Source organism: Triticum aestivum, chromosome 5B, assembly GCF_018294505.1.
Source record: "Triticum aestivum cultivar Chinese Spring chromosome 5B, IWGSC CS RefSeq v2.1, whole genome shotgun sequence".
Taxonomy (NCBI): domain Eukaryota; kingdom Viridiplantae; phylum Streptophyta; class Magnoliopsida; order Poales; family Poaceae; genus Triticum; species Triticum aestivum.
This window is the reverse complement of record NC_057807.1, coordinates 608,540,963-608,553,667: the sequence shown is the minus strand read 5'-3', so window position 1 is coordinate 608,553,667 and position 12,705 is coordinate 608,540,963. Positions and strand designations below refer to the sequence as shown.

At 48.0% G+C, this 12,705-nt stretch overlaps 1 protein-coding gene across 1 annotated transcript; it reads left to right on the top strand.

The window, feature by feature from the left end:
- Positions 1–8,989: 8,989 nt before the first annotated feature.
- Positions 8,990–12,477, top strand: LOC123117123 (uncharacterized). Its single transcript, XM_044537954.1, has 2 exons — positions 8,990–10,483; positions 12,059–12,477. Exons 1-2 carry the CDS (start codon positions 9,025–9,027, stop codon positions 12,247–12,249), a joined length of 1,650 nt encoding a protein of 549 aa, XP_044393889.1. The 5' UTR covers positions 8,990–9,024; the 3' UTR covers positions 12,250–12,477.
- The last annotated feature ends 228 nt before the right edge of the window (positions 12,478–12,705 follow it).

Below are 12,705 nucleotides of genomic sequence, written 5' to 3'. Positions count from 1 at the left end.
CGTCGCGCCCTGCATCGCGCCGGCGCGCGCCTCCTCCGGCGACCGCGCCTCCCTCCGGCCTCCTCCGCGCCCCGTGCCGCTCGCCGGAGTTCACCTCGCCGGAGCTCTAGCCGGATCCGCCCGGGTTGGATTAGATCCACCCAGCCGCCGATCCAAACGCGCCCCCGAGCCGCCCGGATCTCTCCGTCCCGAACCGTCCCGTCCCGGGTTGACTTTCGAAGGGTATATTTTCGGCTAAGTCCCTAAATTTAGTAATTTTTATGCCCTGTTCGTCATGCTATATCTCTGCATCCGTAGCTCCGTTTCGTGCGTGTAATATGTTAAATTGTTCGCCTCGGCGAGTACATAATTTCGTTCCATTGAATCATATTCATTTGAGGTCATCTTGATGCCTGAATCATCGTTGTAAGAGTGCTTCATAATGTTTTCTGCTGTCTGTTATCAGAACGAGCTCTTTTGTCATTTTTGCCATGATTAATGTGTGCATCCTATGAGGTTGATGTCTACATGTGTTTTGAACTACGCCATGCCATCTTTACAGGAGTGTATGCCATGTATTTTTGTGATCAATGTGGTGACTAGCACAAGCATGCAAACTAGGCATCGTGATGATGCTGATTTTAGTCACTGTTCTGCTATAATTTTGATGCCATGTAAACATGTTGCTACTAATCATTCCATGCATAATATGGAGATGTTCTATAAACATGTTTTGATCTACATGTCATCCTCTATCCATCCATGCCCCTGGTTGCATTTATAGGTTGCGGTAGCTTGTTCATATCTTGCTCCAAAGTTGCTTGAAAATGTTGTTGTCAGCCTGTGTATATTAAGTTCAGTTGTTTCCATGTGTTTTCCTAGTGATCCATGCACCCTATGACCTTGATCTTGCCATGCTTAGCTTCGCAAACATGCCTTATTACTGTTGGGTGCCTTGCCATGCCATGTTTTGCTCTGTAGTGAGTTGCACAAGCTCATCTATATGCCTTCATAATTAAGTTCCTGCCATGTTTGAATCTGTATAATAACTTGCTATGTTTACGTGGGTGCCCATCATATTTTATGATCCTTTTTGGCTTATGGTCAGTAAGGGACTCGTTTTCTATGCAATTAGTAGATTCATGGCATGCCTTTGTTTGCCATGATAAGTTCCTATAACAGGTTGTTTGATAGCTCTTAACATTGCATCGTGCTGTTATTTTCTGCAAAGTCTGAAATTGTTATAACTTGCAATCTTACCATGTGTGTTTGAGTATGTTCTAGTGATTTCTAGAGATAGCTCAGTGTTCATGTTTTGTTGTGCTTTACTTGTACATCGTGCCCATGCCTTTTGTTATTATGTTGGGGTGCTGTAGCATATTGTTTTGATGCTTGCAATATGCCTAGTCGCTGTTTTGGACAGCTTGTCCTTTAAACTTGTATAGTGTGTGTGTGTTGAACCGTTGCTCCGTTTTGAGTGTGCTCTATATGAAACTTGCTTGATTTTGCATGTAGTTTCATATTATCTTATTGCATCCATGTTTTGAGGTGTTTGCTTGATGTTTGGGTGCATTTTGCATCAATGCCATGTTTAACTTGTTTTGCTCATATCTTCTAGGCCGTAGCTCCGAACTAAATGAACTTTATATGTAACTTGACTAGAATCTCGTGTAGATCATCTTTGTGCATCTTAACTTGCTGTTTAACAACTTGAACATAAGGTTTATTCAGATCTGGACCAACTTCGAAATTTGCATATGAGGACTTACCGGAATTGTTATATGTTGTTCCCGGCCTCAATTAAACTTGCCTTAGTGTGTTGCTCTTATTTGCATCATCTCTTGCCATGAGTAGCTTCATGTAGTCTTGTCATGCATCATGCTTGTTGTGCATCATGTCTTGTCTATGAGTGGTGTGTTTACCATGTTGTGTGCTTCTTCTCGATAGTTCCTATTTCGTTGCGATCGTGAGGATTCGTTCGTCTACGCTTGGTTCGGCTTCATCCATTCATCTTCTTCATGGACTCGTCCTTCTTCCTAGCGGGATTTCAGGCAAGATGACCGCTACCCTGGATCTCACTACTATCATTGCTATGCTAGTTGTTTCGTTCTTTCGCTTTGCTGCGCTACCTATTACCTGTTTATCAAGCCATCCCATATTGCCATGAACCTCTAACCTTTGACACCTTTCCTATGCAAACCGTTGCGTGGCTATGTTACCGCTTTTGCTCAGCACTCTTATAGTGTTGCTAGTTGCAGGTGAAGTTGAAGATTTCTCCATGGTGGACAGGATTTTGGTTGGGATATCACAATATCTCTTATATTATTAATGCATCTATATATTTGGTAAAGGGTGGAAGACTCGGCCTTTTTCCTAGTGTTTTGTTCCACTCTTGCCGCCCTAGTTTCCATCATACCGGTGTTATGTTCCCGGATTTTGCGTTCCTTACGTGGTCGGGTGATTTATGGGACCCCTTTGACAGTTCGCTTTGAATAAAACTCCTCCAGCAAGGCCCAACATTGGTTTTACCATTTGCCTCACCTAGCCCTTTTTCCCTTGGGAGTCGCGCATCCCGAGGGTCATCTTTATTTTAGCCCCCCCCGGGCCAGTGCTTGTCTAAGTGTTGGTCCGAACTAGAGCCCTTTGCAGCGCCCCCTCAAGGAAACTTGAGGTCTGGTTTTAGTTGTACGGATTGCTCATCCGGTGTTGCCCTGAGAATGAGATATGTGCAGCTCCTATCAGGATGTCGGCGCATCGGGTGGTCTTGCTGGTCTTGTTTTACCATTGTTGAAATGTCTTGTAAACCGGGATTCCGAGTCTGATCGGGTCTTCCTGGGAGAAGGTCTATTCCTTTGTTGATCGCGAGAGCTTGTCATGGGCTAAGTTGGGACACCCCTGCAGGGTATAATCTTTTGAAAGCCGTGCCTGCGGTTATAGGCAGATGGGAATTTGTTAATGTCCGGTTGTAGACAACTTGACACCTGATCCGAATTAAAATGCATCAACCGCGTGTGTAGCCGTGATGGTCTCTTCTCGGCGGAGTCCGGGAAGTGAACACGGTTTCTGGGTTATGTTTGACGTAAGTAGGAGTTCAGGATCACTTCTTGATCATTGCTAGCTTCATAACCGTTCTACTTGTTCTCTTCTCGCTCTTATTTGCGTATGTTAGCCACCATATCTTGCTTAGTCACTGCTGCACCCTCACCACTTTACCCCTTCCTTTACCATTAAGCTTTGCTAGTCTTGATACCCATGGTAATGGGATTGCTGAGTCCTCGTGGCTCACATATTACTACAACAACAGTTGCAGGTACATGTTTTGCGATGATCATGACGCGAGAGCGATGCTTGCTTGCGTTGAGTTATTCTTCTGCTTCTTCTTCGATCAGGGGATAGATTCCAGGTCGGTAGCCTGGGCTAGCAAGGTGGATGTCGTTTGAGTTTCTGTTTGTGTTTCATCCGTAGTCGGATGTTGATCTTATGTATGATGTATTGTTGTATTCGTGTGGCATTGTATGCCTTATGTATGTATCCCCATCTATTATGTAATGTTGATGTAATGATATCCACCTTGCAAAAGCGTTTCAATATGTGGGTCTATCCTTGGTGGGACCTTCGAGTTCCTTTTGGATAGGGTCGCATATTGGGCATGACATGATGCTTCATACCCGGCCAGGCAAACAAGTGCTTGATTCTGTGATAGGTGGCTGGAAACCCGGAGTGTCCCCCTACAGCGCTGTCATGTAAAGCTCGCATGATCTGCTGCTGGAGTTTTGTGTTGTTGCCTAGCCATACACGCCCTTTGAATCTTACAATACCCTTGGTCAGAGTGAACTTGCCATCAGCAATCAGTGCCACGACGAGCTGAGTGATGAGTTGTTGTGTCTTGGGATCGCTGTCGTACCCTTTGACAATTTCCTGAAGCCAGGTTGGCTGACACACTGAAATGGCATGGAGGTGAGCAGAATTCTCAACAGGTCGTCTCGATAGAGCATCAGCAACACTGTTTTCTGTACCCTTGCGATAGCAGATCCGATATTGGAGCCCTAACAGCTTTGTGAAAGCTTTTTGTTACCACGAGGTGTGAAGGTGTTGTTCTTCCAAGTGGACTAAGCTGCGTTGGTCTGTCTTAACCACAAATTCGCCAAACTGCAGGTATGGACGCCATTGCTCGACGGCCAAGACAATGGCCAGGTACTCCTTCTCATAAGTGGACAACCCCTTAGTTCGTGGGCCCAATGCTTTGATGAGGTACGCTATCGGGTGCCCATCTTGTTGCAAAACAGCTCCCACTCCATACTCGCAGGCGTCAGTCTCGATTGTGAACGGTTTTGTGAATTCTGGGAGTGCTAGTGTTGGTGCTGTCGTCAGTGATGTTTTGAGAGCGTCGAAGGCTGATTGGGTGGCCTCTGTCCACTGAAATGGTGTATTTTTGCGCAAAAGGTTGGTGAGTGGACGAGCCAGCATGCCAAATTGCCGAACAAATCGTCAGTAGTATCTGGCCAATCCTAGAAAAGCTCGAACCTCCTTGACAGATGTTGGTACCGGCCACACAGTTACTTGCTGAATCTTGTCTGAATCTGTCGAGACCCCTTTTGCAAAAATGGTGTGACCGAGGTATTTGATTTCCTGTTGAGCAAAGGCACATTTGGACGTCTTCACATACCACTGGTCCCTTCGGAGGAGAGCTAGCACTTGCCTCAGGTGCTGCAAGTGCAAGACAAAGGACCGACTGAAGACTAGGATATCGTCAAAAAAAAACCATTGCGCAGACCTGTAGGACTGGATGCAGCGTCACATTCATAGCCGCCAAAAATGTTGGAGGTGCTCCCCCGAGACCACATGGCACCACTTTGAATTTGAAATGGCCCGAGTGTGGTTGAAATGTTGTTTTGTATTCCTCCCCTTCTGCCAATCTGATTTGGTGATAGCCGGAGCGCAAATCAAGCTTGGAGAACCAACACGCCCCTGCCAGCTCATCCAAAATATCCTCAATGATAGGCACGGGGTACTTGCTGATGATAGTCATCGCATTCAGCCTCCGATAATCAACACACATGCACCAGGTACCGTCCTTCTTCTTGACCAGAATAATAGGAGAGGAGAATGGGCTGCTGCTCTTTTGAATGATACCAGCCTTCAATATTTTAGCGACTTGCCTTTCAACTTCTGTCTTCAATTCTGGCTTGTGTCTGTACGCTCGTATGTTGACCGGCTGGGCGCCTTGCATCAAGGGGATGGTGTGATCACATTCGCGCCGTGGTGGCAATCCGGTCGGCTCCAGGAATACATCCTCATAATCTAACAACACTTGCACAATCTCTGGTGGAAGTTCAGTACACTTGAGATCGGTGACAATGTCAGAATCTTGAGCATAACAAATGTGCACTGCATAGGCCACCGCTTCTTGTTTTTCCATACTTGCTAGCTGCACCGTATTCAGAGTTTCACACTTGTGTGCTTGAGATGTAACCCCCTGCAATACAACCGTGAATCCGTCATGTTCGATTTGCATGCACCGTTTCGCCCAATCGATGAGCATGGGGTTGTGATACTCCAGCCAATCCATCCCCAATATGACATCATAAGATCCCAAAGGCAGCAACTAAAATTGGTTGAAAACACATGACCCTGGGCAAACCAAGAGCAGCCTAGCACTTCCTGAGTGCACCGCATTTCTGACCCATTGGCTACAGCAACTTTGACAGACTTGGGCATAGATTGTACCCCTTGTAGATGAGATGCCAAATGTTGAGACACGAACGAGGCTGAACTACTAGAGTCCACCAGCATAAGGACTTCACGCCCCTGGAGCCAGCCATGTAATTGTAAGCAACTGGGTGCTTCAGTTCCAGACAAGGCGTTGATAGAGAGCTACCACACTTGCTCCCCTGTAGCTGTCTGCCCCTGCTGCTGTGCATTGGCCACTGTCTCTTCTCCTTGAGCGTCCAAACTGAACAGGCTGAACATTTCCTCGATCATGTGCAGTTTAACTATCGACGGGCATACGTGATCATGACCCCATCTCTCTCCACCCTTGAAACACAGCCCTTTGGCTCGACGAAAGTTACGCAGGGCTGTGATTTTGGATTGATCACTCCCCGCGCGGGGCGGCTTCAGTGTTGCGGCGATCATCTGCTGCTAGGGAGATAGCTGGCGCCCGTGTTGGAGGAGGGGGCAACGACAGAGGACCCGTTGAGCGAGTCCTCCCCAGATAGGGTGCCCCTTCATGGTTGCTGTACTAGGGTCCCTTTTGTCCCTCTGCGACTTCCTCTTGCAGAATCGCCAGGGCACAAGCGGTGTCCAGATCCTTGGGTCGCTGCACCATCACCACCGCACGGATGTTGGTGCGCAGGCCCTCGATAAACCTCATCAAGAAATACAGTGGGTGTACCGCATCAGAATAAGAAATGAGATGGTTCATAAGGTTCTGAAATTGCTCAATGTAGTCAGATACAGAGCTAGTTTGACGAAGGGAGTAAAATTGGCGGACAAGTAGCTGATGCTTATCGCGACCGAATCGTGCACATAGCAAATTACAGAAAGACTCCCAATCTAGCGTGCTCAGTTTCCCCTGGATCGACTGCAGCCAGATGACCGCAGGACCCGTGAAGTGTAATGTAGACATGGGAACAAAATAGTGCTCTGGAATTTGAAACATAGAGAAATACTGTTCACACATGGTTCTCCAGATTTTGGGATTTTCACCCGAGAATTGGGGAAACGCAAGAGGTGGGGAATTTGGACCCAGTCCAGTATGAACAAGGGCCGAAGCAGAACCAGGTGTGATGGAGGTGTCTACCACGGGGAACAGGGGAGGGTTGTGAAAGCTCAGCGTACCATTGGCCGGAGAGGCCGCCGACGGGATGCCGCCCGCCGACGACCCGCCCCGTAGTTGATGCGACTCGCCGCGGCCAGCGGGCCCGTGGACCATGCTGTGGAGCGGCGGATCGGAGAGATCCACCCCCTTTGATCCACCATCTATCGCGTTCGGCGTGGGCAGCCGCTCGCTCTAGAGCATGCCCACCGTCTCCTGAAGCTTGGAGAGACGGGACTCGAGGTCTGGTTTCCATGCCGTAAGCGCATCCACCTACGCGGACTGGGAGTCGATCCGCGCTGAGAGGTCCTTGATGTCAGCTCGGGTGTCCTCATTAGCCTTCGTTAAGGTCTCCGTGAGCTTGTCGAGGTAGGACTTGAGGGCCGGATCCATGGTGGTGAGAAGTCGTGACGATCGGCGGTCTGCTTGCGCGTCTCTAGCGCGCGGAAAAGGGGTGAGATGGCGACTGATACCACGTGGTAGGAACACACTAGTTCTTCTCCTCTCAATTATGGTGATCTCAATCAGGTAGCAGCACACTGGAGGAAGGAGACGAGGAGGGGATCAGGATTACAGAGAGAGAGACACACACACACACACCGCCGCCGCCTGATCCTAGCCGGGATGCCCTCCCCACCTGCTGCGTCCTCTCTTATCAGTAGGTGGGTACGCTGCTAGGGTCGAACAGGTAGGAAACCCACTGGGGACCCGTGAACTTATGGCACGGTCGTCGCTCCCTCCTGGGCCGGCCTTGCTGGGCCACTTCTGTTCGCTGGCTCGGTGCTCCACCTGCAGACGGTGTGCTAACACCTGTTTGACCATCTCCTCAAGATCACAATCGCCTACCTAAATCGACCTAAAATTTCATAATCCACAGTGAAATTTGGTCAAGTATCACAATCACCTAACTAAATCCAAAATTTTGAAGATTAATTAAAGATTATTTTATCCACCTATATAATAGTCATCATACTCACCTACTAGACCTAAAATCTCATAACCCACGAAAATGTAGAGTGAAAACAAAAATAAACATAAACACAAAAGAAAAATAAATAAAAAAACAAAAAATGAAGTAAAAAGAAAAACAAACAAAAAATGAATAATAAAAAAGAAAAGAATGAAAAAGCCGGAGAATAAGAAATAAATGAAACAAAATAAAATGGAATTAATGAAAAAAATCTGGAAAGAAAGAAGAAAGAATGAAAAAAATGGAGAAGAAAAATGAAACAAAAGAAACCGAAAAGAGTAAAAGAAAAAAAATGGAGAATACCGGTTCGGTCGCCTCATCGCGATCCTACTACTAAACCAGTAACTTGAAGTGGGCGGAGTGGTGAGCTGCGCTGGCAGATGATGCCGGGGCGGTTGACGTTGAATAAAGCTGCCCAAATTTCCGCCGCAAGAAAAAAGGAGTGGTTAGCTAGGCTGGTGAGAACCCTGAAGACCTGGGTTCGATCCCTGTGACACAGTTCACATCAACGCAAGAGATCATTACGACTCGCTTAATGCGATAAATAGCCCCTGCGGTAGGGCTCCCGTAGTAGTCACCAACGTGTACGATGTGCGGAACCAAACAGCAGTGAGTGAGGCGGCCCATTCAGGGCGTCCCGCGTTGGGCTGGCCCATTACCTCACGGCTCGCGCTAAAAGGCGAGACGCTGCAGCAGCGCCCTCCCCTCCCCTCTATAGCTGGCCAAACGGGCCGGCCCGGCCCGGCACGGCACGTCCCATCCTAATCGTGCCTGGCACGGCCCGGCCCGCCTAGGCACGATTATTATACGGGTCGTGCCGTGCCAGCCCGCGTGCTGCAGCCTGCAGCCCAGGCACGGCCCGTATGCTAATCGGGCCGGCCCACCGGCACGCCAGGCCCACTAATCTACCTCCTATTTTGCGCATTGAGCGTTTTTTAGCCTATTTTTACCTGTTGGCCCATATTAGGATACATAAAAAAATATAAAAAAGTTAATCGGGCCATGCCGTGCCGGCCCGCGTGCTCGCCCTTCAGGCCCAGGCACGGCCCATGGCGTGCCGCGTGCCGGACCCGGCCCGTTTAGCACGTGCCGTGCCGTGCCAGGCCCGTGCCGTGCCGGCCGTGCTACCGGGCCGGCCCAACTATCCTGGCCCGTTTGGCCAGCTATACTCCCCTCCTCCGCCCGCGCCGCCAAAAGAAGAACAACCTAGGGTTAGGGTTGTGGAGGCGGCGGCTGCTAAATTCCCGATCCGATCGCCATGCCCACCGGAGTCGCGCCAGGGTCGGAGGAGGAGATGTTCTTAGCCACCATAGTTGCGCGAGAGTCGGAGGAGGAGACCGCCATGGCCACCGAAGTCGCGCCAGAGCCAGAGGAGAAGACCATCGTATTCCCCGATTGGGTGATGCTGGATCGCTTCGGCCGCACCCACAGCCATGCCGACCTAGACGCTGCACGTGAGGCGGCCAATAAGAAGAAGACCGCCGTTGAAGTCGTCACGGCCACCGGCCACCGCTGCTGCTTGTCCTTCGCCCTCTCGGATCCTCCAGAGGTCTCTTACCTCGATCTCGAGTGGCCGCGGGAAGGCTCAGTCGAACCCGTGGGCCCCTCCCGCCTGCCCGCGTATCCCTACGTCCGGGCAACTGACGAGGACCTCGTCCTCTTCGAAATCTCCATCCCAAGCCAGCCCTACGACTTGCCGTCAGATCTGTTCGTCTACACAGCTGGTCGTACCCCCTGGGTGGATCAGCTCCCTCTGTACACTGAGCCCATGGTAAGGCCGTTTCTGATGTCAAAATTCACCACAGGCATCCTCCGCCTCCCGGACAACAGCTACATCGTTTCCGACCTCAAGGTCTACCAGAAAAAGAAGGGCCCTGAAAATTATTCCATGTTTGTCGAGCTCTGCGTCTTCAATTCCAAGACCAAAGAGTGGAAACACTTCCTCGAGAAGCCTGCCCCCCAGCCGCAAGACGAGAGCAATACCCAGTTCCCCATCCTGTGGTCAACTAAGGAGGTGCTTGCTTTTGGCCGCAGGTTCCTCTGCTGTGTCGACTACTTGAGCGGTGTACTGCTATGCGACTTCTCCAATTTAGAGTCCCCGGTGCTCCACTTCGTGCCTTTCCCTGGAGAAGATGGGTACTGTGAGAAGCTACAGATCATGCCTTTCCTTGGAGGAAAAGAGAACTCTAAGAAGGCACAGATGGCAAAATGCTTAGCGGCGAGATTCCGACGTGTGTCCGTCAGCCAAGGCATGATGCACTTTGTCCGCATTGATGGCTGGTGTCCGGGTCTTGAGAGAAGCCAAGGGCAACAGCAGCCTCTCCAAAAGATCACAGTATGGACTTTGGATATCGGGGATGGTAGCAAGTTCAAGTGGAAGATTCATTGGGGGATCAACCTGGATCTTCTCTGGGCGCAAGATGGTTTCCATGCTCTGGACATACCTCGCTGTCTTCCCGAGTTCCCATTCGTCTGTGCGAACAATCCGGACGCCCTATGCTGCCTGTTGAGTAAAGAGGAACTTTCTGGACAGCCGTGGATGATCATGGTTGACATGAACCAGGAAGATCTGCAGACATCTACTAAACATGTCAATCAGCAGCCCTACAATGCTGCGTGCGTGAATGAGAAAAAACCCATGGAGGCTCACCAAATCTTCTTTTCTAATGTGCCCCTACTTCCAACTGTCTTCTCCAAATACCTTGTAAGGCCAACAGGTAAGCTCTCTTAATATTCAAATGGTGTCCCTTGTAATTACGTATCGATACAACATGGTTGTGTTTGCTTAGCTTTCTGTTGGATATGGTAGTGTAACACTGGTGTCTTTGCCTATTTATCTTAAATATGATGCAATACATATCCTGCCTGGTTGTGAGGCTAATTGAACTGTGAGACTTCTGCATGCTTAATATCTATTACCTCCGTCCCGAAAAGCTTTTCTTCGATTTGTCGAGATACAGATGTATCTAACTCTAAAACGTGTCTAGATACATAATGTAAGACATGCTTTTTGGGACGGCGGGAGTAGTTTCCACTGTCTGCTCTCTCTATGGGTCTCTTTGGAGAGTTCCCCCCTTCATTAGCAATTCTCAGCACAAGGACTTCTGGACACATACCGCTCTATTTATCAGGGCTGTTTGCCCTGTGTTATTTTCTATCTATTGCTTTTCTCTTGTCCCAAAATTTCTAATTTTGCTGCCTTTTGAGGTTGCGTTGTGCTGCTTTGGTATAGCAATATTAATTAATTGAGGCATTTAATATATTTGCTGTCATCAATCTTCTCTTAGGCTGTTCAAGTGTTTTGAGTTTTAGCTGCTCCAGTTGTGTAGGTGCACTAAACTTTATACTATATTATAAATAATAATATCTTGCTCCTTCTGCCGTCAAGTTGTCCTCCAGAGTCTTACCATTTTTTCCTTGTTGGAACTTTTGCTTTTCACGAGACTGTTCACTATCTATACACGTGGTAGTTCTTGATTCAGCACGCAGCCTTCTTTTGCTACTAGTTTAGTGTGCTATTCTGAAGCAAAACTCTAGAAACCACACTATTGTGATTGCTCTTCTAAAGCATAAAACTGGATACTGATTGGTCCTCTAATTTTATATCAGTGCAAATGTCTTGTACCTTTTAGATTATATGTACAGACCTTTAACACATACTTTTCTGTTGGTAAAAGATTTAGAATGTGTTTCGTTGGGTTAGTTTGGGTCAATCTGGTCACATCTTTGCCTTTTTCTGTTAGAATACTTTTGTTCTAGATAGTGCTTGTATTTTATATCGTGTAACTCGGTATTGGGCCAGTGAAAAGCCATTCTCCCTGCACAGGAATTTTCATTAGGTAAAATTCCTGTAGTATTAGCCCCGTTGGCACCCTCATGTGTCTGTCTTCCTCTTGATTCTGGTGACATCCCCTCCAACTGTTTTCTTAATCCTCACATGCCTCATCCGACATCATTCCACCTGGACTATTGTCAGGACTCCCATGTTTCTTCAGTCGGCCGCCCTCTCGCTGCCTCTAGTCCTGTGCCATCTGAGCACACAGCCCCATGCCGCTGGTCTGCAGCAGATTACGGCCAGCCCCCTATGTCTACATTGATATTTAGGGTGAAAGAATTCTCTTGATCAGGGTACCCCAATCCAATGCTGTTTCTACCTCTTTTTTGCACAGCAAAACCATTGCATGTGGTTTTGCTGTTCATCTTATGTGTCAATACTTGTCGCAAACAACATAGTGAGATGTTCAGATGGTGTACATATCTAAGTTGTTTTAGTTTTATTTTATTGGTTGCAGTGATACCCCGGGACAGCAAGCTCAAGCTCGCAGCTAGCTCTTCAGAGGAGACTGGAGAAAGCTTAAGTTTGCAATGTGAGTTCGAAGACCTGAAAACTGATGACCCGGCTTGGAACCTTCTTCTGGTTGGTCACACAAAAGATGGTTTTTGTCCTCAATGTTGCACTGATAGGATGAGGATGATGGGATGAGGATGTGTACTACCTCTGTCCCAAAATAAGTGTCTCAAGTTTAGTACTCCCTCCGTCCCATAATATAGGAATGTTATTGACACTGGGAGTACAACTTTATACTAAAGTTGAGATACTTATTTTGGGACGGAGGGAGTATTAAATACCTACTGTCAGTAAGAGTAAACGATACATGTTCTGGATCCTGTAATCATATCTTTTAGACCCCGTATCTCAAAAGTTTGAGATTGAAAGCCTTCTCTTTTTATTCTTTCTTGCATAATAAATCAAGCGGGTTTTGCAGGCAACAGCCTCAGTGTTTGTCTCCCCAGACCCAGGACAATACTTTGATCTTTCTCTTTAGACGCACAAGCCCAAAAGGATGTATGTTTTGTTTGGATTTTGTCCTTTCGCGGATGGCACCAAAAGGATGTCTGTTTTGTTTGGATTTTGTTCGTTTAGGGATGGCATTAAAAG